The sequence below is a fragment of the Oncorhynchus nerka genome, linkage group LG6, assembly GCF_034236695.1.
Source record: "Oncorhynchus nerka isolate Pitt River linkage group LG6, Oner_Uvic_2.0, whole genome shotgun sequence".
In the NCBI taxonomy this organism is placed as follows: Eukaryota; Metazoa; Chordata; class Actinopteri; order Salmoniformes; family Salmonidae; genus Oncorhynchus; species Oncorhynchus nerka.
The window spans coordinates 16910399-16924849 of NC_088401.1; the positions used below are offsets into that span (position 1 = coordinate 16910399).

General features: G+C 44.7%; 1 protein-coding gene across 1 annotated transcript in view; it reads left to right on the forward strand.

Annotated features, from left to right (window-relative positions):
* Positions 1-4465: 4465 nt before the first annotated feature.
* LOC115116305 (contactin-associated protein-like 2) overlaps positions 4466-14451 on the forward strand; it is a 49168-nt gene continuing 39182 nt past the window's right edge. Inside the window, exons 1-5 of the mRNA XM_065019292.1 lie at positions 4466-4541; positions 5395-5542; positions 7793-8023; positions 8350-8483; positions 8752-8845. Coding sequence (XP_064875364.1) covers positions 4503-4541; positions 5395-5542; positions 7793-8023; positions 8350-8483; positions 8752-8845 — 646 coding nt within the window. The 5' untranslated portion in view covers positions 4466-4502. The remainder of the gene's footprint in view (positions 4542-5394; positions 5543-7792; positions 8024-8349; positions 8484-8751; positions 8846-14451) is intronic.

A 14451-nucleotide genomic window follows, 5' to 3' on the forward strand; every position in this document is an offset into this window, starting at 1 on the left:
CACACACACACACACACACACACACACACACACACACACACACACAGTCACACACCTCTACCAACACACACACTCCTCTACACACACACACACACACACACACACACACACACTCACACACACACACTCACACGCGCATGCACACACACACACACACACACACACACACTCACACACACACGCGCATGCACACACACTCACACACACACACACTCACACACACACACACACACACACACGCACGCACGCACGCACGCACGCACAGTCACACACCTCTACCAACACACACACTCCTCTACACACACACACGCGTGCGCACGCACACACAGTCACACACCTCTACCAACACACATACTCACACACACACACACACACACACACACACACGCACGCACACACAGTCACACACACACACGCGCGCACGCACGCACACACAGTCACACACCTCTACCAACACACACACTCCTCTACACACACACACACACTCACACACTTCTCTCTTTCATCTTGTGTGCGTGTGTGTGCGTGTGTGCGCGTGGGTGTGTGTTTATCAATCTTTTGGTGAATTAGCTTTTGAATGAGCTTTTGGTGAATTAGCCATCAAACACTGAGTGCAATCATATTCACAGTAAAACTGAAATCTAAAAGAGTTAAAAGACTCTACATCAATAATGAGACATTACTAGATATCGAACTGGAAAACAACTGGAAAACAATGACTTATGAGATGAAAAATGTTGACTATTATAAACCAAAGGTACTTTATGCATTGAAATAAATAGATTCGATGTGGTTGGTCGTTTGTGGACATGGTGCCGATTAACGTTGTCTTCCTCTTCTCAAGCTCCTACTGTTGTCTCGTTCTCCTTTGATGTGGGGAACGGTCCCGTGGAGTTGGCCGTCCATTCAGCCACGCCCCTCAACGATGACCAATGGCATCGTGTGATGGCGGAGCGGAACGTGAAGGAGGCGGTGCTACAGCTGGATCTGAACTATAGGGAAACTCGTCCCGCCCCTCCACAGGGACACACAAGGCTAGAGCTGTTTAGTCAGCTTTATGTGGGTAAGAGAAAGACACACACATACACACACACACACACACATACACACACACACACACATGCACGCTCACACACCAACAGAAAAATAGTGCAATACTTTACTACGTTTTAATTTCATTCAACAGTATTGCCAATATTTTTACTTTACAAAATGAAATAAGTTGGTGATATAGTTTGTGCCAGTATAATGGCAGGTAGCCTAGTGGTTAGTGTTGCGCCAGTAACCAAAAGGTTGCTAGATCAAATCCCCAAGCTGACAAGGTAGAAATACATTGTTCTGCCCCTGAACAAGACAGTTAACCCACTGTTCCTAGGCTGCCATTGAAAATAAGAATTTGTTCTTACCTGACTTGCCTAGTTAAATAAAGGTAAAATAAATTAGTAAGAGCCGCAGTTTCTTTATGTTTCCCAAAGTAGGTTCTCTGAGGCTTTGACACGAATGGAGATAATGAAGATAAGCTGTTGAGGTTTCATCAGATATCACACTGTTTCACACACACACACGGCTGATGTTAACAAACTTAAAGGAATTATGTGAGTACAACTAACCTAATTCACTTAGTCCTAACTCTTAATCTTTATGACTGTGTTAGAGTATTAACAGTTACAGAGGATTAAGACTTTTCAACAGCACACAGAGACAATGGATTAGGACCTCGTTATGGCACACAGAATGGCTCTGCATGTACATGGTGATATTTGGATTGGTTCTCGTTATGGCACACAGAATGGCTCTGCATGTACATGGTGATATTTGGATTGGTTCCTCCACTCCCTCTCTTCTCGACACAAAGACTGTGAAGGTCATTAGCAGCAGAGGAGACCAGAAGTTAAAGAGCTGAATGGCTGGTCTTTATCTGTTCCTTTCACTCCTCTGTCTCAGCCTGCTGACCTGCCAATACTTTAACACTGACGACAGAAATGAAACTGGATTTAGGTTGGAGAGAAAAACTGCTGAGTTTGAATTCAATTATCTTTCCTTCCTTCTTTCTCTCTCTGACTCTGAAAAGTTATTTTCCTTTGAGACTCTGAAAAGTTATTTTCCTTTGAGACACTTCTCAATACCAATCAGACATTCCAAAATCTGATAGTTCTGAATTCCAATAAGACATTCCAAATTCCATCATCTCATCAGTTTTGGGCAGATTGGATGGAAGAACATTATCACACTGCAGCTTCCTGAATTGCCAGAGGGGATTAATAAAGTTGTATTGAATTGAATCGAATTAAAGTAAATAGAATCGATCTTTATATGCCACCGTTAACCACACAGCCATACAGGCACATATTGATTTGTGATAGGAAACTTTAATAACAGCTTATAAAGACTGATACAACTCATAGTTTGGCTATCTCATCTGCATGTATAGTAGGTTTCAGGGAACCAACTCGCTGAATAACCCCTCGGGGATCAATCTATCAATCTAATCGACATCAGATCATCAACTAAACCCAATCAGTTCTTCCATCACCTCCATACAGCCATGGGACCTATTAGTTTATGTTGGATCAGAGAGGAGCATTATGAAACTCCTGACTGTGTCTCTCTAGCAGATCATCAGCATGTGTCAGAGCAGTGAGGGTATTTGCCTGGTCGGGGGAAATTGAATCAGGCTCAGATGGGATCTACAGTGGGTGTGATTTGCATTCTAAAACTGGTGTTTAAACACAGAGGTACAGGGGGGAAAACAGCCGGATATCTCACCCTGGTGGTTCCTACATGATTTGGGTTATTTACGTGTGATATTATTTGGTAATGAGTTATATTTTAAATGTTGATATTATATTGCATTATTTCATACCTTTTCTGCATGTTTTTCATGTTGTTCTTTTTCTCTTTGTTTCTCTTTTTTATTTGTTGCATGCTCTCCTCGTCTCACCGTGTGTGTGACTGGCTCGGTCGCTGCATGTGTGTGTTATGTGTGTGTGTGTGACACGGTGTTTGTGATGCAACTCTCACAGGGAAGCCTGCTTCATTGACCTGCAAAGACAGTAGGTAACATTAACGTGTGAATATACTGAACAAAAATATAAACCCAACATGTAAAGTGCTGGTCCCATGTTTCATGAGCTGAAATAAAAGATCCCAGAAATGTTCCATTACGCACATAAAGCTTATTTCTCTCTAATTTTGGGCACAACTTTGTGTACATCCCTGTTACTGAGCATTTCTCCTTTGCCAAGATAATACATCCACCTGACAGGTGCGGCATATCAAGAAACTGATTTTAAAAAGCATGATAATTACACAGGTGCACCTTGTGCTGGGTACAATAAAAAGACACTCTAAAGTGTGCAGTATTATCACACAACACAATGCCACAGATGTCTCAAGTTTAGGGAGCGTGCAATTGGCATGCTGACTGCAGGAATGTCCACCAGAGCTATTGCCAGATAATTGAATGATAATTTCTCTACCATAAGCCACCTCCAACATAGTTTTAGAGAATCTGTCACCCAGACAGCTGATGAAACTGAGGAGTATTTATGTCTGTAACAAAGCCCCTTTGTGAGGAAAAACTCCCCAGTGGGTGGGCCTGGTCCCAAGTCATGTGAAATCCATAGATTAGGGCCTAATGAATTCATTTCAATTGAGTGACTTCCTTCTATGATCTGTAACTCAGTAAAATCTATGAAATTTTTGCATGTTGCATGTATATGTTTGTCAGTATAGAAACAGATGTATAATATACATAGCTATAGTTGATGACTTTCAGTTTATGTCCATGCAGTCTTTTCCATTTCATGCAGGGCCACTGGTAGGTCTTCTGGTCTGTGACCATGCTTGCTAATGTCTCTCCTGGCCTTGGTATGCACTGTGTGGCTCAGAGAGGGAAGGTATTCTACAGGATATTGTGTGTGAGGGGGTGTGTGTGTGTGTGTGTGGGGGGGGGGGGGGGGGGGTGTATGAAAGTGGGGGTCTCCCCCTAGATAGTGCTGTCCTAATGAATATAATATGCTAGTTCATTAGTACATCATTACAGAGTCATTTACCTATGGAGGCAGCCAGAATGAGGCCAGGAGTGCACCACACACACACACATTAACACACACACACACACATTAACACACACTGGCACACGACTTGAGTGGTGGGCAACTCCAGTCCTGGAGGGCCACAATGTCTGCCTGATGTCGATCTGGCTAAATGGGTGTGTGACATCTCCAGCCAATCAGCCGCACTAATATATAAATTAAGTGCCAAGGTGAGGTTAAATAGGGCTGGAGCGCCTCTCCTCTGGCCTGTTAAGTCACTGCGACCATCAACAGTCATATATGCCCCAAGCTCAACCTCGAGGGAAATTATCTCTATTCCTAGCACAAAATTCATCTTATCTCTCTTTGTTCTCTCTCTATATGTTCTCTCTCTTCTCTCTCTCGCTGTCTCTAGGTGCAGCAGGGGGTCAGAGGGGGTTTCTGGGATGCATTCGCTCCCTCAGGATGAATGGTGTGACCCTTGACCTTGAAGAGAGGGCCAAGGTGACGATTGGTTGATTGATTTCCTTTATTTCATCATCTAAAAATACATCAAATTGTTCTCTTTACTAACGCAAATGAAGAGCATCCAAAAGTCAAACTCTCACTATCTCTCTCTCTCTCCCTATCTCTCTCTCCATTTCCATCTCTCTCTCCCTCCCTATCTCTCTCTCCATTTCCATCTCTCTCTCTCCCTCTCTCTCTCCATCTCTCTCTCTCCCTATCTCTCTCTCCATTTCCATCTCTCTCTCTCCCTATCTCTCTCTCTCTCTCCCTATCTCTCTCTCTCTCCCTCCCTCTCTCTCCATTTCCATCTCTCCCTCTCTCCCTATCTCTCTCTCTCTGTCTCTCTCTCTCTCGCTCTCTCTCTCTCTCCCTTCCTATTGCTCTCTCCATTTCCATCTCTCTCTCCATCTCTCCTCCTTCTCTCTCCCCATTTCCATCTCTCTCTCACCATCTCTCTCCCCATTTCCATCTCTCTCTCACCATCTCTCTCTCCATTTCCATCTCTCTATCCATTTCCATCTCTCTCTCATCTCTCTCTCCATTTCCATCTCTCTCTCTCCCTCTCTCTCTCCATCTCTCTCCCCATCCCTCTCTCTCCATCTCTCTCTCCATTTCCATCTCTCTCCATCTCTCTCCCTTTCTCTCTCTCCATCTCTCTCCATCTCCATCCCTCTCTCTCTCCATCTCTCTTTCCATCTCTCTCTCCATCTCCATCCCTCTCTCTCCATCTTTCTTTCTATCTCTCTCTCTCCATCTCCATCCCTCTCTCTCCATCTCTCCCTCTCTCTCCATCTCCATCCCTCTCTCTCCATCTCTCTCTCTCCATCTCTATCCCTTTCTCTCTCTCTAGGTAACTCCAGGTGTAAAGCCAGGCTGTCAGGGTCATTGTACCAGTTATGGGATGTACTGCAGGAACGGAGGAAAGTGTGTGGAGAAATATAATGGCTACTCCTGTGACTGCACTGCCACGGCATACGACGGACCCTTCTGCACCAAAGGTGAGAGCTAATCGCTAAACCCTGAAATTACTGCTATGCTATTGGACGGTGTAACCAGAAGCCTTTGTTTACGGAGGAACGGCAACATTTACTCGGAAGTAAGAGTTGGTTTCTCTCAGTCGCAGTGAGACTCCATAGCAAGAAAGTTGACACATGAATTGATTTGTTTCCTAAACTTTAAGCTTGTTTTCCTGTGTTTTACTCCAGTCGGGGGTGACGACACTGGGAGTCAGATGACAGCATGTGGGAATAGAAAACATAAAACAGGAATATGCAAAGTAGCTGACATGAAAGCACCTCCCCAGTGTTGTGTGTGTGTGTGAACTGAAAATGAGGTATTGAATGTAATGGAAACTAGTGTGTGCATGAGTGTGTGTTTATTTATCTACACGTGAGTGTGTGTGTTTATTTATCTACACGTGAGTGTGTGTGTTTATTTATCTACACGTGAGTGTGTGTTATGCCCTTCAGATACTCCAGAGGATCCGCTCCCCCTGCTCCCTCTGTTCTCCTGTCTGTGTCATATGAGTGCAGTCATAATATGAATAAGAATATTATTATCAGTCATAATTGCAAAAGCGTATTTCCATTATATCCCTATTTACACCTGGTTCCTGAGGTAGAATATTATTATCAGGAATGTTTCATTCTGCTGCTACTGTACTGCCATTCCATGGGGTCACAGACAGACAACTATGACTCCGTAATGAACAACACACACACACACACACACACACACACACACCACTTACAACAGAGGGTGATGTTCTATTCTCATCAGCATCTCTGCTGCCTCTAGTTACAGACATAGCAACCTCTCCCTCAATGTCAGTAAGACCAAGGAGCTGATCGTGGACTATAGGAGGAAAAAGGAAGAGAGTTTCAGGTTACTTTGGCGTTCTTGGGCACAGGGACTATTGTGGTCTGCTGGAAATTACAGACTGGGTCAAGGAGATGTCAGTGAAGACACTTGCCAGCTGGTCAGCGCATGTTCTGAGTACGTGACCTGGTAATCCGTCTGGCCCCTGCGGCCTTGTGAATGTTAACCTGTTTAAAGGTCTTGCTATGGAGGGCGTGATCACACAGTCGTCCAGAACAGTTAGTGCTCTCATGCATAGTTCAGTGTTGCTAGACTCGAAGCGCTTAGAAAAGGTATTTAGCTCGTCTGGTAGGTTCGCGTCACTGGGCAGCTCTCTGCTGGGTTTCCCTTTGTAATCTGTGATAGTTTACAAGCCCTGCCACCTCCGACGAGCCGTTGTAGTAGGATTCGATCTTAGTCCTGTATTGACACTTTGCCTGTTTGATGGTTTGTCGGAGGGCGTGGCAGGATTTCTTATAAACGTCTGGATTAGTGTCCCGGTCCTTTAAAACAGCAGCTCTAGCCTTTAGCTCAGTGCGGATGTTGCCTGTGATCCATGGCTTCCATGTACGTTAGGGGACGATGTCATCGATGCACTTATTAATGAAGCCAGTGACTGTCACCAGCTGTCAGAGCAGCTCACAGATCACTGCACCTATACATAGCCCATCTGTAAACAGCCCATCTATCTGCCTACCTCATCCCCATGTACCATTCCAGTGTTTAATTGCTATATTGTAATTACTTCGCCACCATGGCCTATTTATTTCCTTAACTTACCTCATTTGCACTCACTGTATATAGACTTTTTGTTTTCTTTTGTTCTACTGTATTATTGACTGTATGTTTTGTTTATTCCATGTGTAACTCTGTGTTGTTGTATGTGTCGAATTGCTATGCTTTATCTTGGCCAGGTCGCAGTTGCAAATGAGAACTTGTTCTCAACTAGCCTACCTGGTTAAATAAAGGTGTTCTCAACTAGCCTACCTGGTTAAATAAAGGTGTTCTCAACTAGCCTACCTGGTTAAATAAAGGTGTTCTCAACTAGCCTACCTGGTTAAATAAAGGTGTTCTCAACTAGCCTACCTGGTTAAATAAAGGTGTTCTCAACTAGCCTACCTGGTTAAATAAAGGTGTTCTCAACTAGCCTACCTGGTTAAATAAAGGTGTTCTCAACTAGCCTACCTGGTTAAATAAAGGTGAAATATAAAATGTGGTATACTCCTCACTGTCATTGGCTGTATAGCTCCATTTTTGTGTATTTTATTTTATTCCTGTTGTGTTACTATTTCAAACTCTGCTTTGTTGGGAAGGTCTTGTAAGCAAGCGTTTCACGGTAAAGCCCCCACCAGTTGACCTTTTGCGTGTATGTGTTCTCTCCTCTCTCTAAGATGTGGGGGGCTTCTTTGAGGCGGGCACTCTGGTGAGATACAACTTCCTGTCAGAGGCAGCGGCAGCCAATCAGGACGCAAGGTTCCTTGCCCAACCTTTGACTGCACAGGAAGTGAATCTGACAGGAGAAGCAGTAGCTTTTAGCTTCAGTACGTCCAACACACCAGCTATACTGCTGTACGTCAGCTCCAAGACACAAGACTACCTGGCTCTGGTGCTACGGCAGAATGGTGAGACACTGACACATACAGACACAAGACTACCTGGTGCTACGGCAGAATGGTGAGACACTGACAGATACAGACACAAGACTACCTGGTGCTACGGCAGAATGGTGAGACACTGACACATACAGACACACTTATCAACACACACACACACAGACACGTGGGCTCTGCCTCTCAGGTATGTTGCAGATGCATTATGTAAGGTCTCTCGTTGTGTGTGTGTGTGTGTGTGTGTGTGTGTGTGTGTGTGTGTGTGTGTGTGTGTGTGTGTGTGTGTGTGTGTGCGTGTGTGTGTGCGTGTGCGTGTGTGTGTGTGTGTGTGTGTGTAGGAACTCTCCAGGTGCGGTATAACCTGGGCGGTCTCAAGGAGCCGTTCACCATAGACGTGGACCAGCGTAACCTAGCCAACGGACAGCCACACACTATCAACATGTCCAGAATCAACAGGACTATCACCATACAGGTATGCACACACACACACACACCTTCTCTCCGCCGTCCAAGCATAGTCTATGATGACTTCAGACATGTCCATTTCTAACCACAAGAGGGAGACAAAAGCCTCTAATTGTCACAGGACTTGAGGGATTTACAATGGCTTGATGCTTCATGGATATGAGAAGGCCCGTTTGTACAAAGATCCACAACGATGTTGATGATTGACTATGGAAATGGTTCAGTGGTTTGCATCATGATCTTCTCTCTCTCCCTCATGCTCTCTTCGTCTCCAGTTGGACCACTACCCCCCTGTCAGCTACTCTCTCCCAGAGGCATCAGACACACAGCTCAACCTGGTCAAGACATTGTTCCTGGGGAAGGTATTTGGTGAGTACAGGCATCGCATACGTGTATTTGACAGAGGTCTGCTTGGCCCTGGCAGAGAATGTAGGCCTATTCAGAGAGCAGCAACTGGAGCTGTACAGATGTATTGTAGTTGTGCTGTGTGTCCACTAGAGGGAACTAGAAGACTGTTTTTCACCAGGACACAGTCATGGAAGAGGTCTATTGTTGCCAGACAGGGTTTTCACACATTTTAGTCTGGTTTGGTTTCTGTAACATGTTCAATGGGTACCTTTTGCTTCAGATGTAAATATGTTATTTAGAACAGGCTCCTCTGTAGAATAATAGGGATTCATGTCAACTCTATACAAGACATTTCTATCTGCAACATTCACAATGTTGTGCCCTCCTGAACAAGACTTTAGTGCAGTATAGTATTCCTTACTCCTGGTCACTGCTTTGGTTTCCAATCCTCCTGGTTTCCATGACTCCTAGTTCTCCACGACTCCTGGTTTCCATGACTCCTGGTTTCCATGACTCCTGGTTCTCCACGACTCCTGGTTTCCATGACTCCTGGTTTCCACAACTCCTGGTTTCCATGACTCCTGGTTTCCATGACTCCTGGTTTCCATGACTCCTGGTTTCCATGACTCCTGGTTGTCCTGCTCTGTTCTGGGCTGGTGGCAGTCAGTGAGGTAGAAGGAATGGCTGAGTTCCCTTCCTAGCAAGATGTACAGCAGACTAATACCACAGGGAATAATGCCCCTTTCCTTGTCACACACGCTCATGCACACACACACAAACACACGCACGCACGCACGCACACACACACACACACACACACACACACACCAACATAACCCCATCTGGAACTGCAGAGCTGCCATTTTAAGACTGAAGGTCACAACAGAGGCCAAACTCACCATCTCACCCAGTTTGTATTTTCAAAACATAATTCATACACAATTATGTATTTCACAATCTGGATTTATTTCCAAATGGATTTTAGGCAACAACAAAAACAACAAAGGTTGAACTAAAAATGATATGCCTTATACAGAAGAGTGTGTTCATATGCCAAAGTAGACAGGGGTCTCTTTGCAGTTCAGTTCTGACCAACATTCTGGCACACCACTCAGAAACAGCATATTCTTGCTCTCAATACTTGAAGAGGGAACTTTCAAAACCTTTGTCCATGGGAGGTTAGTGATTACAGTTTGATGTATGCAGATGATACGGTGATATATGTGCAAAGAGCAAACAACAAGCTGCACAAGAACTCACTACTGTAATGGTCCAGGTTACATAGTGGCTCACTACTGTAATGGTCCAGGTTACAAAGTGGCTCAGTGACTCACTACTGTAATGGTCCAGGTTACAAAGTGGCTCAGTGACTCACTACTGTAATGGTCCAGGTTACAAAGTGGCTCAGTGACTCACTACTGTAATGGTCCATGTTACAAAGTGGCTCAGTGACTCACTACTGTAATGGTCCAGGTTACAAAGTGGCTCAGTGACTTGTGTTTGCATCTCAATGTGGAAAAAACTGTCTGCATGTTCTTCACAAAGAGGGCAACTGATGCTACTGAGCCAGATGTCTATGTGTCAGGGGAGAAGCTCCAGGTGGTATCTGATTTTAAGTACCTTGGCATCATACTTGATTCCAACCTTTCTTTTAAAAAGCATGTGAAAAAGGTAATTCAAATAACCAAATTCAACCTAGCTAATTTCAGATTTATACGAAATTGTTTGACTACAGAGGTAGCAAAACTGTACTTCAAATCTATGATACTCCCCCACTTAACATACTGCTTGACTAGTTGGGCCCAAGCTTGCTGTACAACATTAAGACCTATTCAGTCTGTCTACAAACAGGCTCTCAAAGTGTTTGATAGGAAGCCCAATAGCCATCATCACTGTTACATCCTCAGAAAGCATGAGCTCCTGAGTTGGGAAAATCTTGTGCAATACACCAACGCATGTCTTGTATTCAAGATCCTAAATGGCCTGGCTCCCCCTCCACTCAGTATTTTTGTTAAACAGAAAACCCAGACATATGGCAGCAGATCCACAAGGTCTGCCATGAGAGGTGACTGTATAGTTCCCTTAAGGAAAAGCACCTTTAGTAAATCCGCTTTCTCTGTGAGAGCTTCCCATGTCTGGAATACACTGCCACCAGACACACACAACTGCACCACATATCACACTTTCACAAAAGGCTTGAAGACATGGCTAAAGGTCAATCAGATTTGTGAACATGGTCCCTAGCTGTGTGTTGCTGCTTTCCATGTTGTCTGTTGTCTGTATCTTGTGAGTTGTGGAAACACTTTGTTGCTTTTATGAATTTTGTCTTGCTGCTTTTTGTCCTATGTTGCTATGTCTTGCTTGTCCTATGTTGCTATTGTCTATATTGTAATTGTTTTTAATAACCTGCCCAGGGCCTGCGGTTGAAAATTAGCCGGCTGGCTAAAACCGGCACTTTTACTGAAACGTTGATTAATGTACACTGTCCCTGTAAAAATTTAAATGAACTCAACTCAACCATATCATCAAAATTAAGGGACATGGGCAGCTGTGAGGAGGAGGGTTTATTCTCCAGGTCTTTAACCGTTTTCCAGAACTTCTTGGGGTTAGACCCACAGAGAGATAACTGCTCCTTAAAGTAATTACCTTTGACCTTCTGGAAGCTCAGGCCTGAGTGCACTTATTTCACATTTGCTTCCGGCCTGAGGAGAGAAACATGAAAAGAGGTTGAGATCTAGTAGTTGGTGGGGAATTGTATACGGTAAATGACCTTATTAACCCTTCAGAAGACCTTGAAGGGTCCCACAAACCGGGGGCTCAGCTTCCGGCAGGGTAGGCGGAGCAGGAGTTTCCTGGTGGAGAGCCAGACGCGGTCACCAGGATGGACAATGCGCTGGAGCCTCGCGTGGGTGTCGGAAGGGTCCCACAAACCGGGGGCTCAGCTTCCGGCAGGGTAGGCGGAGCAGGAGTTTCCTGGTGGAGAGCCAGACGCGGTCACCAGGATGGACAATGCGCTGGAGCCTCGCGTGGGTGTCGGAAGGGTCCCACAAACCGGGGGCTCAGCTTCCGGCAGGGTAGGCGGAGCAGGAGTTTCCTGGTGGAGAGCCAGACGCGGTCACCAGGATGGACAATGCGCTGGAGCCTCGCACGGTTGTAAAACCGTCAAAAAGGGAGAGATCATTTACAAAGTCTATGGACAGATGTGACCAAGGCCGCTTAGGCACAGGAAGGGGAAGTAGTTTCCCTGCTGGACCGCGCCAGGGAGATTTGGATTGGATACATACGGTGCAGGAGTTGACATAGTGGGCCTTGATGACAGCTTTGCACACTCTTGGCATTCTCTCAATCAGCTTCACCTGGAATGTTTTTCCAACAGTCTTGAAGGAGTTCCCACATATGCTGAACACTTGTTGGCTGCTTTTCCTCCACTCTGTGGTTCAACTCATCCCAAACCATCTCAATTGGGTTGAGGTCGGGTGACTGTGGAGGCCAGCTCATCTGATGCAGCACTCCATCACTCTCCTTCTTGGTCAAATAGCCCTTACACAGGCTGGAGGTGTGTTGGGTCATTGAAAAACAAATGATAATCCCAGTAAGCTCAAACCAAATGGGATGGCGTATCGCTTCTGAATTCTGTGGTAGCCATGCTGGTTAAGTGTGCCTTGAATTCTAAATAAATCACAGACAGTGTCACCAGCAAAGCACCCCCATCACATCACACTTCCTCTTCCATGCTTCACCTTGGGAACCATACATACGTAGATCATACGTTCACCTACTCTGTTTCTCACAGACACGGCAGTTGGAACCAAAAATCTCAAATTTGGACTCAGACCAGGGGCGGACTGAAACTATAATTCAGGCAGGGAATTTGACTCCATCCCAGGCCACCCTGTTCACGCAAACCACCAGACAGCTCATTTTGTAGTCCAACCCTATTTGTTGATGTAACGGGTACCAAACTAGTTATACATTTGGCCACTATGTTCATCTGGGAAGAAAGTTATCCACATTACAAAACATTTGGGACTGACCAACAAGTAGCCTATCAGAACACTGAGTTTTGCTAGGTATGCTATGACTATGGGTGCACCCTCAACTCACTAGGAATACACCAATCATAGCACATACAAATGTACAAGGCTAGACACACAAAACCATTAGCCTACACTTTTTAAAAAGAGAATGAGATATACAGACTGTGTTCAAATGTTCAAATGATTATCTTTATATTCCAGCGTATCAAAAGTATCAGAACACTTCACACACACATTCACCGAACGTGAACATAAGCTACAACAATGTATAATACAAAAGTTGAAAAAGCACTCCTCTACAAAAAAATGTAGAATACAATGTTCACTCACTGGTGTCCATAAAGCAAATAGCACAAAAATAAATACTTCTATACACTCAGTCAATTAAATTGAACATTGGCTACATAACTGCAAGTATAATATGAAAGTCCAAAAAACATGCCTCTACAAAAGCTTTAACTCACAGCAAATGTTCTTTCACCCTTGTCAGCCTGTTAAGGAAGAGTCATAGCAAAGCTACTTCAGAGTAACCCGGAAGTAATTACCACTAGTATATCAGTAGGTGGCACAGTAACTCACTGCTCTCTGACATCTTGTCAATGATATCATCTTTGTCAAGTCCCCTAAGAATCTCCTTCTCTGTTACCAAATGAACCCTTCAAGGTTCTCTTGAGTGAGGGAGGTTCTTAGGTGGTTCTTCACGAATCTCAGGGTGGAGAATGTCCTCTCACAAGCCACCTGAGTGATGGATAGGGTGAGGAGTAACTTGTAGCCCAAACCAATGATGTGATACGCATCCGTGAGCAGATTCTTCTGAGAGGAGAAGATAGCAGCATATCGGGCAGTTCAGCCTGCAATGCCTCAACAGTGGCATGTTCATCAAATTCCAGTAAGCATTTGCTGAGCTCCTTCATGGCTGTCTTTGGAAGGCCCTTTTCTCTGATCTCAGGAAAATGCTTTGGCTTCATGCAGGAGACATCTGTACACAGCACTGCATCTGCTGCATAACGGCAGTGAATACTTTCAACAACCGTGTCCAGTACCACATTGTGGGTCTTGATTTTGTAATCCATGTCTGCATTAGCAATGGGCTCATCTTCTGCCAACTCACCTGGTTTTCACTTCCTGTGTGGGGCCCATTTGTATTGAGAACATCCCTGTCTTTTTCACTTCAACAGCAATTGTCTGCTGAATCCACATTCTGATGACTTTAATGACTGTATTTGCTGTTGTTTTGGACGTCATAGTTACCAATGACCCTCTTCCTTTACTTCCCATCTGCTTCTTGCTCTTCTCAGTGCTCCACTAACATGCTCTTGTCGGCAGACATCATAATTGCTTAGCAACAATATAACAATATAAGTTTTCCAAGTTATATGCAGCTTCGTGTCTGTATTTTTCTGTAGCTAAGCCCACATTTACCAATAACTACAAACTCCTCAAAGAGTCAAAGGAGGCATGCAGGCCTGGAAACAGTTGTGTACTATATACCTGTTGGAGCGCATGCAACACCCACCCGTAGCACGCGCTCCAGCAGGTATATCTCACTGGTCATCCCCAAAGCCAACACCTCTTTCGGCCACCTTTCCA